The sequence below is a fragment of the Astyanax mexicanus genome, chromosome 11 (assembly GCF_023375975.1).
Source record: "Astyanax mexicanus isolate ESR-SI-001 chromosome 11, AstMex3_surface, whole genome shotgun sequence".
NCBI lineage: Eukaryota > Metazoa > Chordata > Actinopteri > Characiformes > Acestrorhamphidae > Astyanax > Astyanax mexicanus.
In genome coordinates this window covers 9310737-9325168 of record NC_064418.1, presented here as the reverse complement: position 1 = coordinate 9325168, position 14432 = coordinate 9310737, and the positions used below count along the sequence as shown (strand labels likewise).

The window sequence follows — 14432 nt, the reverse complement described above, 5'->3', positions numbered from 1 at the left end:
TATTTTAAATAAACATTTTTTATTTGAAAGCCAGACAATTTTGGTTCATCAAGTTTTTGACACGTATTCAGTTGATAATAATGTTTATAATCTTTACCGGCATAAAAAAACATGGATACAAAAAAGGACTTTCACTGAAAGGTACTTTTTTGTACCTCAATATAAGGTACAGCCCCAGCGACAAGCTTTGTACTCTTTTAAGTACAAATCTGTACTTATTTTTCTTAATGTGAGGACATGCACTGTTTGATTTGCATTCAGGAAAATATTGATATTAAAATGAAGTTCAGGAAAGATCCAGTTTTATGATTTTATTCATTCTATTTTGACATAGCAGATATTTGGTTTATATTTTACAATATATTACAATTACAATTACGCTTTTCAGTAATGTTCCTTATCAAACATGAAAGCTTTTTTTAATGTAATGCTTAAATAGAAATCCTCAAGATCCTCAAGTTGCCCTGCTAACTGGCCTCCCGGCCTGTGTTGTAAAACCACTCCAGATGATCCAGAACGCAGCAGCACGTCTGGTCTTCAACCAGCCAAAACGGGCACATGTCACCCCGCTGCTCATTGAGCTCCACTGGCTACCAGTTGATGCTCGCATCAAATTCAAAGCTCTTACAATCGCCTACAAGCTGATGACAGAACAGGCTCCTTCCTACCTGCACTCGCTCCTGAAGGCTTACACTACCTCCCGGCCGCTGCGCTCCTCCAATGAACGTCGCCTCGCTTTGCCAAACATTCACACAAAGCAATCCAGACTGTTCTCATACAGAGTTCCCCAATGGTGGAACAAACTACCCTCCACTACCAGATCAGGAGAATCTCTCGCTATCTTTAAGAAACTCCTGAAGACAGAGCTCTTCAAAGAGCACTTACTCTCTTAACACCTCTAACACACTAACTACTTCTAACCTCATTTCCTTCTTCCCCTCCTTCACTCCTCTATCCTATTATTCCCCTTTGACCTCCTTTTATCCCTATCCAAAGTTGTTTTTACCTTTAAACTTATTTTACATTGTACTTGACTATTGTAAGTCGCTTTGGACAAAAGCGTCTGCCAAATGTAATGTAATGTAATGTAATGTAATGTAAAAGATTTAGTGGTGTAATGTCAGGCAGACAATTGACAAAAATCCTGGCCTGTTAAAGGGTTTTAAAACAGTTATTTGTTGAAAGGGCTCAAGTAAGGAAATGACTTTGTGACTTCGGTGGTGATCATACACCAAAACAACAAACACAACCAAAAAACACACTCTAAAACAACGTAAATCTACTGCCTCCCTCTACCAGGAAACAAAATACCAGGATAGCTGTGTACACTCCTAATAGGATAACAGAGTGTGGAAAGGAACAAAGGAAGTGTCGGATTAGTCTGAGCAAGAGGTTTTTCCAGGTCATGAAAGGGGAGGAACCCTAGTAAACAACTTTTTTCGTAAATAAGCTTTTTGCTTTTTTCTTACCTATAGCTCTTCTTGAGGATATACTGTATATAATACAACAGATGAGCTTCACACTAGCTTGCACTAGTTAGTACTGTGTCCTTACTCTCTCTCTCTTAGTTCTTTAAACCCCTCTCCTCAGTTCCTCAGCTCCTCAGTACACGCCATTCCGACTCTCCTGAACTCCTGAACAGAGTAGCATAAGGTCTGGTATTAACCTGTGCTGAACCGACTCAACTGAAATCCTGCTTTGGCTCGGATTGTCCCGCGAAAGCAAGCTCCTTCCAGGTTTGTCCTGCACCGACCTGGATAACTGATACACATTGTCTAGTGAAAGAGCACTCGGTTGAACCGCTTAAGCCTCCAGGCTGAAGGCTTTTCAGGAACATGAGAAGAGGGAGATGAAGAGCTGAGTAAGGTCACCATTAGCTGGACTGTTAAGTCCAATCTGTTGTATCTGTTTTCACTACAGCAGGAGCAAATCTCTTCTGTGAGGGTTATTATTATTATTATTATTTTTTTTTTTTTTTTTTTTTTTTGGGACAAATATATACAGGAATTGAGTGTTCTGAGGTCAGTTTGTGGGGAACATGAGGACACTGCTTTGGGACCCACTGCTCAGAGATACAAATTAGGCAGCATTAAGAAACTATAAGAGAAGAACAACTGTATGTGAAGTATTTAGGCAGATGCAGATGTTTATGATGGCCTCAAGGTCTTAAAAAACTGCACCTACAATGTAAGTAAGGTTGATTTCACACCAGCACTATTTGGTCTGGTTAAAACGGATACTTATACTTAGAAAAGTAAGTACAGATTTGTACTTAAAAGAGTACAAAGCTTGTCGCTGGGGCTGTACCTTATATTAAGGTACAAAAACGTACCTTTCAGTGAAAGTCCTTTTTTGCACCCATGTTTTTTGTGCCAGTAAAGATTATAAAGATTATAAACATCATCATCCACTGAATATGGCTCAAAAACTTGATGATCCAAAATTGTGTGGCTTTCAAATAAAAAATGTGCAATTAAAATATATATTGTTTATTAGTACAGTGATACAGAATATTGTATGTACCCTTTGGCTGGTTAAATGGTACAAATATGTACTTATTGCTGTTAGAAATTACTTTGTACTTCAGAGGGAACAAATCTGACCCTGTAAAGACCAATATTGTACCTTTTGATGGTACAATTATGAAGAGTTTACCTTTGAGTACAAAAACGTACTCATATCGTACCTCTGTTTTTTAGAGTGTAGTGTGTTTCGATTGAGCAGGTATTAAAAAAGAGTAATTGCATCCAAGCTTGGTTTAATCCCGCTCTTCCGCTATGTGATGCCTGGATGTGGAATGTACTATTTATTGCTATCCATGAAAAATCCTGTGCTAGATTTCAGGGTGCATCAGAGAAAACAATAAGAAACTGGTCTTCAGTTATTAGTCTTATCAGGAATCTTATGTAATGCACTATTTCTAATGATCTGTATTATTATTTTTTTCTCTTTACTGCTGTAATAACCTTCTCCCCACAATGCAAATAAAATTGCATTGTGCAAAATAAATAAAATTATTAGCAAAAAGTAAAAAAACAGTAATTGCACTCGGGTGCGGATTAAAACAACTCTAAAAGGTGAGAATGTGATCCGGTCTCCATCTGACCCAGCTATCCAATATACTCCTTTTACCTCCTATTTGAGCTAAACTGCTAATGAGGTGCAGTTTAATCAGATATATTAACTATATAATGCTGATTATCATAATTGTGAACAAACTCTGTCTCTGCTCCATGCTGTTTACATGTACAATCTGTGCTGCGTTAACTGCTCACAGCTGCATAACTCCACTGCATATGTACTATCCTATTTAAAAAAAACTATTTAAAAGCACAGTATTTCAACATCTAGTGTTAAAGCAGCCTCACTACACATATATATGCGCTGGAACACAGATATTTCCGCTCTTATGTTGCTTGCAGTGGGATACAAACACTAATAATCAGATTAAAACTGCACATTTACAGTAAAAATAAAAAAGAAAGAAAATAATGTTTTTTTTTTTTATTCTGTGCATTTTAAGTTTAAGCATAAAAACAATGTAATCTATAATGTAATTTGTAATCTATCCAGTGCTATAGTTACAGGACGCAAATGAAAACTCATTAAACTCGTCTTTCCATGAGAGAACTCCCACCAGTATTCCTTTGTTCTCTGAGAATAACGTTCTAGACAGACGACAAAAACTACAGATGAAAAACAACAATGTTGAGGATGTTTTCCTCAAACACGCCCAATCATATTTTCTGAATGGCTCCTAATCCGCATCCTGAATCTTTTGTGTGTTTGTGCACAGACTCACATTCTCAGTGGCATCTGATTTGCACAAGAGGGCCGATGGGTGTTGGTGTTTCCCTCCCCCTGAGCCACTAATCTGATGAGAGCAGGCTGGCCTTGTGCACGGGGCGCTGTACACACTCCCTTAAAAAATGCCCAACCATTCACTCCCCCCTTCAGCCGATTACACTGCAGAGCCTGCCTAATTTACCCTCAAGTTGTGCTGCTTTCGAACAGGCTAATCCTCAATAAACAGGGTTCGGAATCTAAGTCATTGAAAGCTTGTGGATCGTTGCCATCTTCCAGAATAAAGACATCATAATGAAGTGACTCTAACGCAGCTTTGTTCCTATCTGTGCATAAGACTCACTACTGCAAATAAAGGAAATGCTTTAGAAAAATAGTGGAGAATGGTTTTAGTGGATGAAGGTAAAGCTAATTGTTACAATATTCCAAGCAACATTTCATGATATTTCAATTATTCAATGTATCCAAGATACAGGGGTTGGACAATGAAACTGAAACACCTGTTTTTAGACCACAATAATTTATTGTGGTGACGGACAGTTCTGGTGGAAACAGGAGAGTTAAGGTGCACATTTGCCGTGATTTGATCAGCCGTGGTTTTATGTTTTTTTTAATACAATCCGGGTTAGCACCCGAACATCCCTTTCAGACAGCTTCCTCTTACAGCGTCCACAGTTAATCCTGTTGGATGTGGTCCGTCCTTCTTGGTGATATGCTGACATTACTCTGGGAACCGCGGCTCTTGATGCATCACAAAGACTTGCTGTCTTGGTCACAGATGCGCCAGCAAGACGTGCACCAACAATTTGTCCTCTTTTGAACTCTGGTATGTTACCGATAATGTTGTGTGCATTGCAATATTTTGAGCAAAACTGTGCTCTTACCCTGCTAATTGAACCTTCACACTCTGCTCTTACTGGTGCAATGTGCAATTAATGAAGATTGACCACCAGGCTGCTCCAATTTAGCCATGAAACCTCCCACACTAAAACTAAAGTGTTTCAGATTCATTTTCCATCCAACCCCTGTAGTTTAATAAAGAGTCTTATTTTAGACAGTTACATTGTTCTGCTAGATCAGAAAGCTGCAGGCGGATACGTATACAAATCCATTTTAAACTAATCTTTCTTTAAGGAACATTGTTTTTAAACATTTCAGTCATTTTTATGTGCATTTGATGACACTGACTGGTAAAATTCGTTCTGATGATTTTATTTTATTTTTTTTTTCGAGAAAATGAAAGGGTTTTTTGTGCAAAGTTTTTTTATAGTGCAAAAATATGCTATAGAATCCTGATAAAAGTGTAAGTATAACTGTAGATGGTTGAGATATTTTCTATAAATAGGTGTTTATGTGGACGAGTTGAGCTGAGGTGATTACAAAGCTAATGAGTAGATGTTCCTCAGGATGGATGGATAGATGGATGGATGGATGGATGAAAACATGGCTGGCATACGCTCTACAGTAATGACTCTTCTTGATTGCCGTGCCCTTTGCCGCGTGCTTTCAGATTGCTTTAATAGGTGTGGGGTTAATGCAGTGTCGGTGTCTCGCCCGTGTCCGTGATAAGGCTGTGATGAGGCCGACATGTCCTGCTGACCTTTCAGTACAGTGATGGTCAGGAGCAGCCCTCATTGGATTCCAACTCTTTATCAACATAAAAGGTGGAGCAGGTCTTAATGTCAGAGCACGGGCTGTCTTTTCCTAAGGGACGAGGCATTTCACCGCCAAACAGGCGAGCCAGCTTCCACGGCTTATGCCATTTATAGAGACACTCACAAACATGGCCCTGAGATGCCCTTAGAAATCTGAATCTGACACCAGGACAGGATGTTTTGCAGAGCCATCAGAGAGAGAGAGAGAGATGTTTTAGATGTATTTGACCTGTGCGTTAAATGTTTATGCAATTGGTCTGACAGGCTTTGAAAGGAATCACTCTTTTCATCCTTATGCCCCCCGCCCTCCCCCCACCACAGTGATACCACCTCTGTGCACATGAGACCATTGATCACATTAAAATTGCAAAATAATGTGGAATATTCCATCAATGCTGTGCAAATGAGCTACTTATTCATGAGCCAAGGTCTAAAGGAGTACTCTAAAGGAGGGTTTCGTATTCTAATCTCTGTCTGCCACATGTGCGGAATACGGTTGATTTCCATAAACAGTCATTTTCTTGTACTTGCTAACCGAAAACAGAAATCACGTTTAGCCAAAAAATGAACTTATAACAGAAACCAATGGGTTAAAATGTGTGTAAGGGTCTAAGAATTAAAAATTAAGACATTCATACTCAGTTGGTTTAGCATTGTAGTTGATACCTCCATCTGTTACATAACAGACAAGGATTGACTGGCACAAATGTTTAGCTTAGGCTTAGTTTCCTTCCTTTTACACACTAAAATCACTCTGGATTTCTTGTTATTATGCAGTAAAGAGGGATACATATGCAAATCCATTCTAATTCACTAATCTTTCTGCGAGGAACATAGTTTTTAAACATTTTGAGTGACTATTTTATCATTGCATTTGATGACATTTAAAGAAAATCCTCTGCCCATCTTTACTTCTCAAAGGCTCAACCATCTGTGGAAATTAAATTGGATATCAAATCATGTTTACAGTTAATTGCTGACATCACCTGTTTAAAAAACTGTCCAAAATGACAACACAATCAAGACTACAGCCTTTCTGTAATTTTGCATAATTTTTCTTTGCTTAACTAAGTAAAACTGAGCACAGTACATTTACAGCCAGGCAATTTCCAATTCATTTAAGTTATCATTTCATAGAAAATAAGAGTTTGAAAAATGTTTGATGTAATTTTGGACCGTTTTTCAAACTCTTATTTTCCATGAAATCCTAACCGAAATGATTTGGAGTTTCTGCAAACTCTTCTTCTCCATAAAACATAACTATAATGACTTAATAGTAATTGTGAATTGAATCCAATTTCAGTCAAATCAGGCAAAAAAAAGATATTTATTTTAAGACTTTTTGACCAAAATCAACAAATTACAAAAGGCTTAAGTGAGTGAGAAAAAAGGAATTTTATAGCTTATTTTACTGCATATCTAAGTGAAATCGAGCACAGTACACTATACCCAGCCTAAAATGCAATAATATATATATGTATATTAACAAATTAAATATTTTTGCATTTTCTTTACTGCGCCAACTTGTTTTTTTTCTGATTTAAGGTTATTATTAAAGTTAAGTGAACCAAAATCAATAATTTTCTCTAAATAAGAACATCTACAACCAAAACCAAAAAAGGCAAAGAAAAATATCCTCTACAGTTAATATTATATCAGCTCACAGTCAGTTCTTTCTCCTGAAGGCTGTTGCGTCAATGCTGAGAAAAAAATAAAATAAATAAATAAAAAAACAACAGGTGTAAATTATGGATTAGACATTTATGCTCTGATGGATGTTTCTTGTGGATTGTGTGTGTGTGTGTGTGTGTGTGTGTGTGTGTGTGTGTGTGTGTGTGTGTGTGTGTGTGTGTTGGAGTGTGTCTCTTACGGCTCTCCCTGGGTGTCCTGGATCCCCGGGATGCTCGGCCGCTCTACTGCAACATCAATCCAGTGCTCTGACAATGTTTATGGATGAGTTCTTCTCCCATGTCTTCAGATGAGATGATGAAACAGGGATAGCCTGGCGTCTTTGAATGTGAAATGGTCTCTCAGCACAGTCTCTCTTACCACCCTGTTGAATTGCTTGTAAAAATGTTCCCGCTGCAGTAGGGCTGTAATCCTCAAACTGGTCCGTTAGGCCCCTGAACCTGAACACCAATAAAACACTGGCTGGCTGTAAACGATAAGTGAAGCAGAGCATCGCGCACATTGTGAACGCCGAATGTATTATGCAATGTATGCTGTGATCCAGAGCTTCCAGCTTCTCCAGTCATTATGAAACCCAGCAGCAGCAATTATTTTTCTTCCTTACTGTGCATCATCTCTTTTTTGCTCTTTTGATTCAGAGCTTTTAACCCTTAGAACCCTACAGACAGATTTCACATCCAAAAACGCACCTTGTTTTCTCAGCTTAGTTACTCAGGAATCTCTTCACACATAAACATAATCCATATTTACGGTTAGAAAGGGCAGAATTTACTCTTTCTAAAAATAGTGACATAATGACATCCCAGTGCGGTAAAGCTAAATCTACAAGAAACTCATTGAGATAAAAAAAACACCTAAAAAAGTAAAAAAGATCTCCTTCCCCAACCAATATTATTTACCTTTAGTGCTTATAGTGCTTATATTTATATGATGTTTCAATCAAACCAAATAATATGAGTGAATAAAGACTTAAAAGTGTCCACAGAAAAAGTGTAAAACTACCTGCTTTACTCAAACTAAAGCTAGGTATGGTGTGTGCACTACTTTATATAGTTTTTATTTTACTTGCACAAATTTTACTAAGTAGAGTGTCAGGTTTTTAGTACCTACATGTATCCTAGAGGTGTGATTATTGATTATCAAGATAAATAACTCCGCCTGATGCTGTTTCTCCATGTATTTTGTCAAAGTAATTAATTAATAAGCCATGTAATGAACTATCATCAATATTCTTATGCTTTCAACTCATCTATATATATCTTAGATATCTTAGGTGTGAATATATGTAAAGTCTATACATTTAAAAATAAGTTAAATAAAACAGGCGCTTGGTAAAATTTTGACCAAAACATGACCAGTTCCAGGAAAATATAACAATTCTGCTTCCTTTTACATTTTTAATGATTATATTTTTGAGCAGCCATATGGCTTCTACAGTAAAGGAGCTCATGGCATGTGGCTTTCTGATATAATTACTGTGTTATAAATAAGACCTAAAAGAGAAACTGACAAAAAAATAAGAAAAAAAAAAAACACACCAAAACAGCCTAGGGTTTAAAGGGTTAATGTTTTATCTGTTTTTGAATCTGTTTTGCTTCTTTTTTCTCTTTCATTCACACATTTCGGCTCCATGTTTTTATTTTCCGTCCACTCAGAAGACTCATTTGTGTGGCGATAATGATCCGCTGTCTTTGAGTCCCCATTTTAGACCGTTTTCTCCTCTGTTTAAGAAAATCCACTATTCGATTCGACGCTCAGTGGGGTAACTGAAAGAACTGAAAGAAAAAGAATGCATTACCCATACCTCCCTGGATTGCTCTCTTTAGCCTCATGGTGCTCCTCTGCCCTCGACCCATCTCCCCCATTTCCTTCCTTGTATGGATCAGAGAATCAGGCCCAGGAGGAGGTCTTGTTCTTTTTGCTGCCAGCTGCAGATGATTAGAACGGCTGTTCTGAGATTGATTTAGCTGAGCATTGATTACTTTTGACTGATGGATGAGGGCTAAGCGTATGTGTGTGCAAGCGGGGACTGTTAGTTATGTCTCATGCATATACATTGACGTCAAGCAGCAGCTGTCAGGACAAGGTTCTCTCCTTGGTCTCCATGGGTAATTCATGTCCAGGTATTTTGCAGCTGGGGCACTATGGGTGAGCAAGTCATTTTCACGCTGTGTGGCTCTGCAAGCAGACAGGTGGGGAAATTGTTACACATGAAATATGGATTGGACTAAGGCCTGATGTCCTGTTAAGTTTTTAATGGCCAATGATTTATCATGCTGGCCTGTCGCAGAGCTCTGACCACATATCTCTCCTTCACCATTTTTTCTCATACATTTGGCTTCTTTTTGCTTCTTTTGTCTCTGCTTTTGTGAAATCCTTTTTTACTTGTACATTGAATGTGTAAATATGTGTGTAATAGATTGAAATGTTCTTTAGTTTTCTTCCTCTACTGGTAAGACTGGTAAGTAACTCTGGTTGTGCCCAATTTGTAAGCCACCCTAAATTCTGGCCATCAATGGAAGCTGACCACCATTGAACCACTGAGAACCAATGGTGAACCAGATCTGCGTAATTTTGGGTAGTGAACGAATGTATCAGACACAGCATGGTTGATTGGGTTTTGGGGCGTTTTCACACCAGCACTATTTGGTCTGGTTAAAACTGACTCTGGTTGGGACGCTGAGTGGTCCAGAGGTCTAAAGCGCTGTCACTATGAGCAGGAGGTCGCAGGTTCGAACCTTCAGCTCATGCAGCTTTGCCATCAAGCTGCTGGCACTCAGAGGGAGCAAAATTGGCCCTGCTCCCTCCAGGTGGGTAGATGGCACTCTCTTCCCATAACTTAATGGGCATCTGTGAGCTGATGTATCGGAACCGAATCGCTCCCTTTCCTCCAAGCTCGCTGTGATGCTACTCGGGAATGCTGCATCAGAAGCAGCTCGAAAGAAGGCGGAGTCTGACTTCACATGTGTCGGAGGAGGCATGTGTTAGTCTTTGCCCTCCTGGTGTGTTAGGGCATTACTAGTGATAGGGTTGGGAAATTGGCAGTGCAAAATTGGGTAGAAAATGGGAAAAATGCTGTGGTTCGTTTGTACTCTTAATGCGGTTTGTTTGAGCAGGTGTGAAACTACTAATCACACAAATAAACACAGAATCTTCTCACTATATTTACTTTCTTGCTCCCGCGCCAGACAGCTCTGACCAATCAGAGGAGACAATGTGCTCTTGTGGTTTATTGATGTGCATTTTGGTGCATTTGGGTTTATGCCTGTGTGAAACAGAACCAAACAGAGGGAGAAAAAAACGCTCCAAATAAAAACAAACTCATCAACTGATCCGGACTAAAGAAACGAACTACACGTGTGAAAATGCCCTTAAGGCACACCTACATTGTTGATCTATTAGCAGGTCCACAGTTTTTGACAACACTAGTTACCCTCTCACCATTCATGAGTTCTGACCTCACTGTCTGAGCCTCACTGTTAGCTTGAAATATTGTTGGACGGGCTTTTGCTGACTCGTCAAGAGATGATAACAGGGTTGTGAAAACTGCTAAACCTGCAACACTGCTATAACTGATACTTGTTAATACTCCAGAGTTACCCCACTGGTTTTCACTGCTGTGTTGAAAATGATCAATCACCCAAATAATATCTGGTCAGTGGCAGTTCTGTGGTTGATGGTCACTTTCCATTGATGGATGAGGTGGTGCCTGGCTTACAAAGTGTGCAACAAAATGCTCCTGCTAAATCTAATCGTGTAATGTCCTTAAAACAGATTCAGTATGAGAAATATTTGATTTCTCATGAAACATGACTACATTTGAGATTATTTTACATTAGGTTAACAAATTAAAATAGACTCCAAGTATCACTCAGCTTGGAGTTGATCCTTTAACTCATTTTAGGAATAAAAATTCAGCTAACTTTTTTAGTACATAATACAAGAAGTAAACCTTTCCTCTTGGTTCCTCCTGGCATTATTTATTTGCACAATGTGCCCCCAACACTCACTTACCAACAATGTGTAGTGTTCAATGCCAATCAGTGCTACCTTTCCTTGGGTACTCAGTTAAAACTTTTATTGTTTTTATGTTGCGTTTTTAATAGTCACTCAATATTACTAACCATTGTTATTTTTTAAAATAAAAAAATTAGTTGCGTTTTTGTTTCTTAATACAGGATCAAATGGTTCTACTTTTTCTTTGCCATTACAAAGGGAAATTAAGACTAACTAAGAGTTACTTCAATGCAGTTCTCAGGCAGCAGGAAGTCACATTTACATTGAAGTAAATAGTAACTTGCTCTTATGCCCTACAACAGTGTGACCAGGAAGTAGATAAGACCTAATCAAATCGAATCAAATCAAACCAAATGTATTGGTATAGCGCTTTTTACAACTGGTGTTGTCACAAAGCAGCTTTACAGAAACATGATCACAGGACAAAGAATCAGGCAAAACATTAAACACAGAGAATACAGAATACAGAACTCCCAGTGAGCCAAGGGAAGGTATTTTTTTTTTAATTAACAAGACTATACCTTGATGGTGAGTGAGGGTTTGAGGGATCACAGCCATTATGTTAGGTAGACTTTACTTTTTGTTAGTTTTTTGTGAACTAATCCATTTCTATATTTCTATTTTATGTTTTTTTTTTTTTACTCAGGTCTCGCAGCGGTTCCGTGTGTGTGGAGATCAGAGGGCTGCTTTGCAGGATTTGTTTCGGAGGAGACGGAGTGTGTGTGATGGTCCGACAGACTGGCAGAACGCCTGGCTCCACACACAGGCCTCACCTACCCTGTTGCTAAAACACAAGAGTAACATGGCCAGGAAAACCTCGCCCTAGAGTCCCAGCTTTTCTCCGAGTCTGTCTCTACTGCCCCAGCTGGAGGGATCACTTTCTGAAGTGGCTGGTTATGGATTGGACCATTTTTTTTTTTATGTAGATGGTGGTGTGCTGAATGTGCATCCTCGTGGAAAGAGAAGGAGACTCCCGGAGCTCTTCGCTGTCTCTCACACTCTCTCTCTCTCTTTCTCAATCTTTCTCTTGTCTCTGCAAAACCTTCAAGTCTGCACTGTGGAAATATGGGGGTTTGGAAGAAACAGAGGAGAAAAAACTCTTCTTTTTCTCCCTTCTCTCTCATTCTCTCTCACACTCTCTCTCTCTCTCTCTGGCTAGTGGCTACTCGGGACCAAATCATGTGGAACCCCAAAGGACTCACTGCCATGCCTTAGACCAGAGAGAAAAAGAAAGAAAGAAAGAGCACAACCACTGATCTGGGCGGCTACTCCAAGCCCTAGAAGTCTACAGCTATTTGTTTCAAGCACTACACTGATATGGAAGACCTTATCTCAACCACTCAATTTAGGGCTTCTCAACCATATCTGCAATTTGCCCCTCTGTTACGTGGTTTCTGTCTGCATTCATACTGCATTTACTTCAGTGTCGCTTCTCAGAATCAAACTGGTGCTGCTCACTCCTTATGTGATGCTGTTGCCTTAGTTGGTGTCCACCGCTTACCAGATATACACACAAAAAAACACACGTGAAAAAAAGTGGCATTTATGACCCAGCTGAAGTACAGCATGACATAAAGGGGCGGTGGACATCGTTGAAGTTTACATGACGCGTCTCGTTGTGTCTGTGCGGACCTCAGTGCTCTTGCTTTGCGGACTGTGTCGTTCCTTCAGGTTCAGCAACGCAGCTACGCCTCACTCTTCTTTTCAGGTGCTTCTGAGAGGTATGCGCGACGCGACCCTTTCACAGAAGATGAGTCGTGAGCTCCTGTGAAGGCCAGGGTTCAGGAAAACTCTCAGTGAAAGCCCAGGTGCACTTTCATCCAACACGAGGAAAAAAACAAAACACCACCACCAGCTTCAGATGCAAAAGCACAGAACCTACCAACTGACAGAGTAGGATTATAGCACACACTGTTTGACCAAGAGGACGAGGAGCACATAGAAACGCAAATAGGGTTGCAGTGATAGCAAATTTCAAGGTATTCCATGGTATGAAGATGGATGGTTATTGTATTGTAGACACAGCTGTAATGTTAGCATCACAGCTTTAAGCTGACTGAGCCAAACTGCTAGCATTGTGGCTATAGTCAAACAGAAAAATCTATTATCGTAATACTGTGATATTTTCTAAAAGAGTTCTTATACCGTGAAAATCTCAAATCATTGCAACCCTACAAACATAGCAGAACTAGTGCTGGGAAATATACAGGGGTTGGACAATGAAACTGAAACATCTGTCATTTTATTGTGGAAGGTTTAATGGCTAAATTGGCCAGCCTGGTGACCAATCTTCATTAATTGCACATTGCACCAGTAAGAGCAGAGTGTGAAGGTTCAATTAGCAGGGTAAGAGCACAGTTTTGCTCAAAATATTCCAATGCACACAACATTATGGGTGACATACCAGAGTTCAAAAGAGGACAAATTGTTGGTTCACATCTTGCTGACGCATCTGTGAGCAAGACAGCAAGTCTTTGTGATGCATCAAGAGCCACGGTATCCAGGGTAATGTCAGCATACCACCAAGAAGGATGAACCACATCCAACAGGATTAACTGTGGACGCTGTAAGAGGAAGCTGTCTGAAAGGGATCAAATCACGGCAAAATTCAATTTGCACCTCAACTCTCCTGTTTCTACCAGAACTGTCCGTCGGGACAATAAATTATTGTGGTCTAAAACCAGGTGTTTCAGTTTCATGGTCCAACCCCTGTATATATAAATAGAAAAAAAGGAACAATAAACCTTTAACTCCACTACTTTAAGCCCAGACTTGTCACAACCTGTAACAAAGATAGATACAGATAGATACACGATCCACAAGACAGCTGGTGGAAACTAATCACAAGCACTAGCACACAAGAAGAGGTACATAAACAGAAGTCAGTCATACATGTGGATATCCAATTATGATTTCACTACAGGGACCTGAGCCACAGTCCCACAGTCCCCAGACTCCACTTCAGACTCGCAGGTTGCCAGAGCTCTCGTGATATTTTCTAAGTGATCTCTAAGAACGATCGAGAATACGCACACTTCAATTCTGCCACTGTGGCGGCAGATACGTTTACAGCACATACAGTGATCAGAAGTGTATCGGAAGTGTGTAAGAGGTTTGACAGTGACGCAGTGCTGCAGTGGGGCTTTGGCTCTGTGCTCTAGCTCTATAGGTGGGTTTGAAATGTGGTTAATTCAAGGGTATTTGCAGCTTTATTTGCATTAGGGTGAATCATATTGGAATTCCAGCTCTATTATATGTATAAACAGC

At 39.5% G+C, this 14432-nt stretch overlaps 1 protein-coding gene across 3 annotated transcripts in view; it reads left to right on the top strand.

Moving 5' to 3' along the window:
- The window catches only part of myo16 (myosin XVI), a 264223-nt gene extending 250472 nt beyond the window's left edge, over positions 1 to 13751 (top strand). For 2 of the 3 annotated variants that reach the window (XM_049485244.1, XM_049485243.1), the window contains exon 35: positions 11812 to 13751. In XM_049485244.1, the coding sequence (XP_049341201.1) occupies positions 11812 to 11991 (180 nt within the window). In that variant the 3' untranslated portion in view covers positions 11992 to 13751. The remainder of the gene's footprint in view (positions 1 to 11811) is intronic. The other variant, XM_049485245.1, reaches the window with a different exon arrangement.
- The last annotated feature ends 681 nt before the right edge of the window (positions 13752 to 14432 follow it).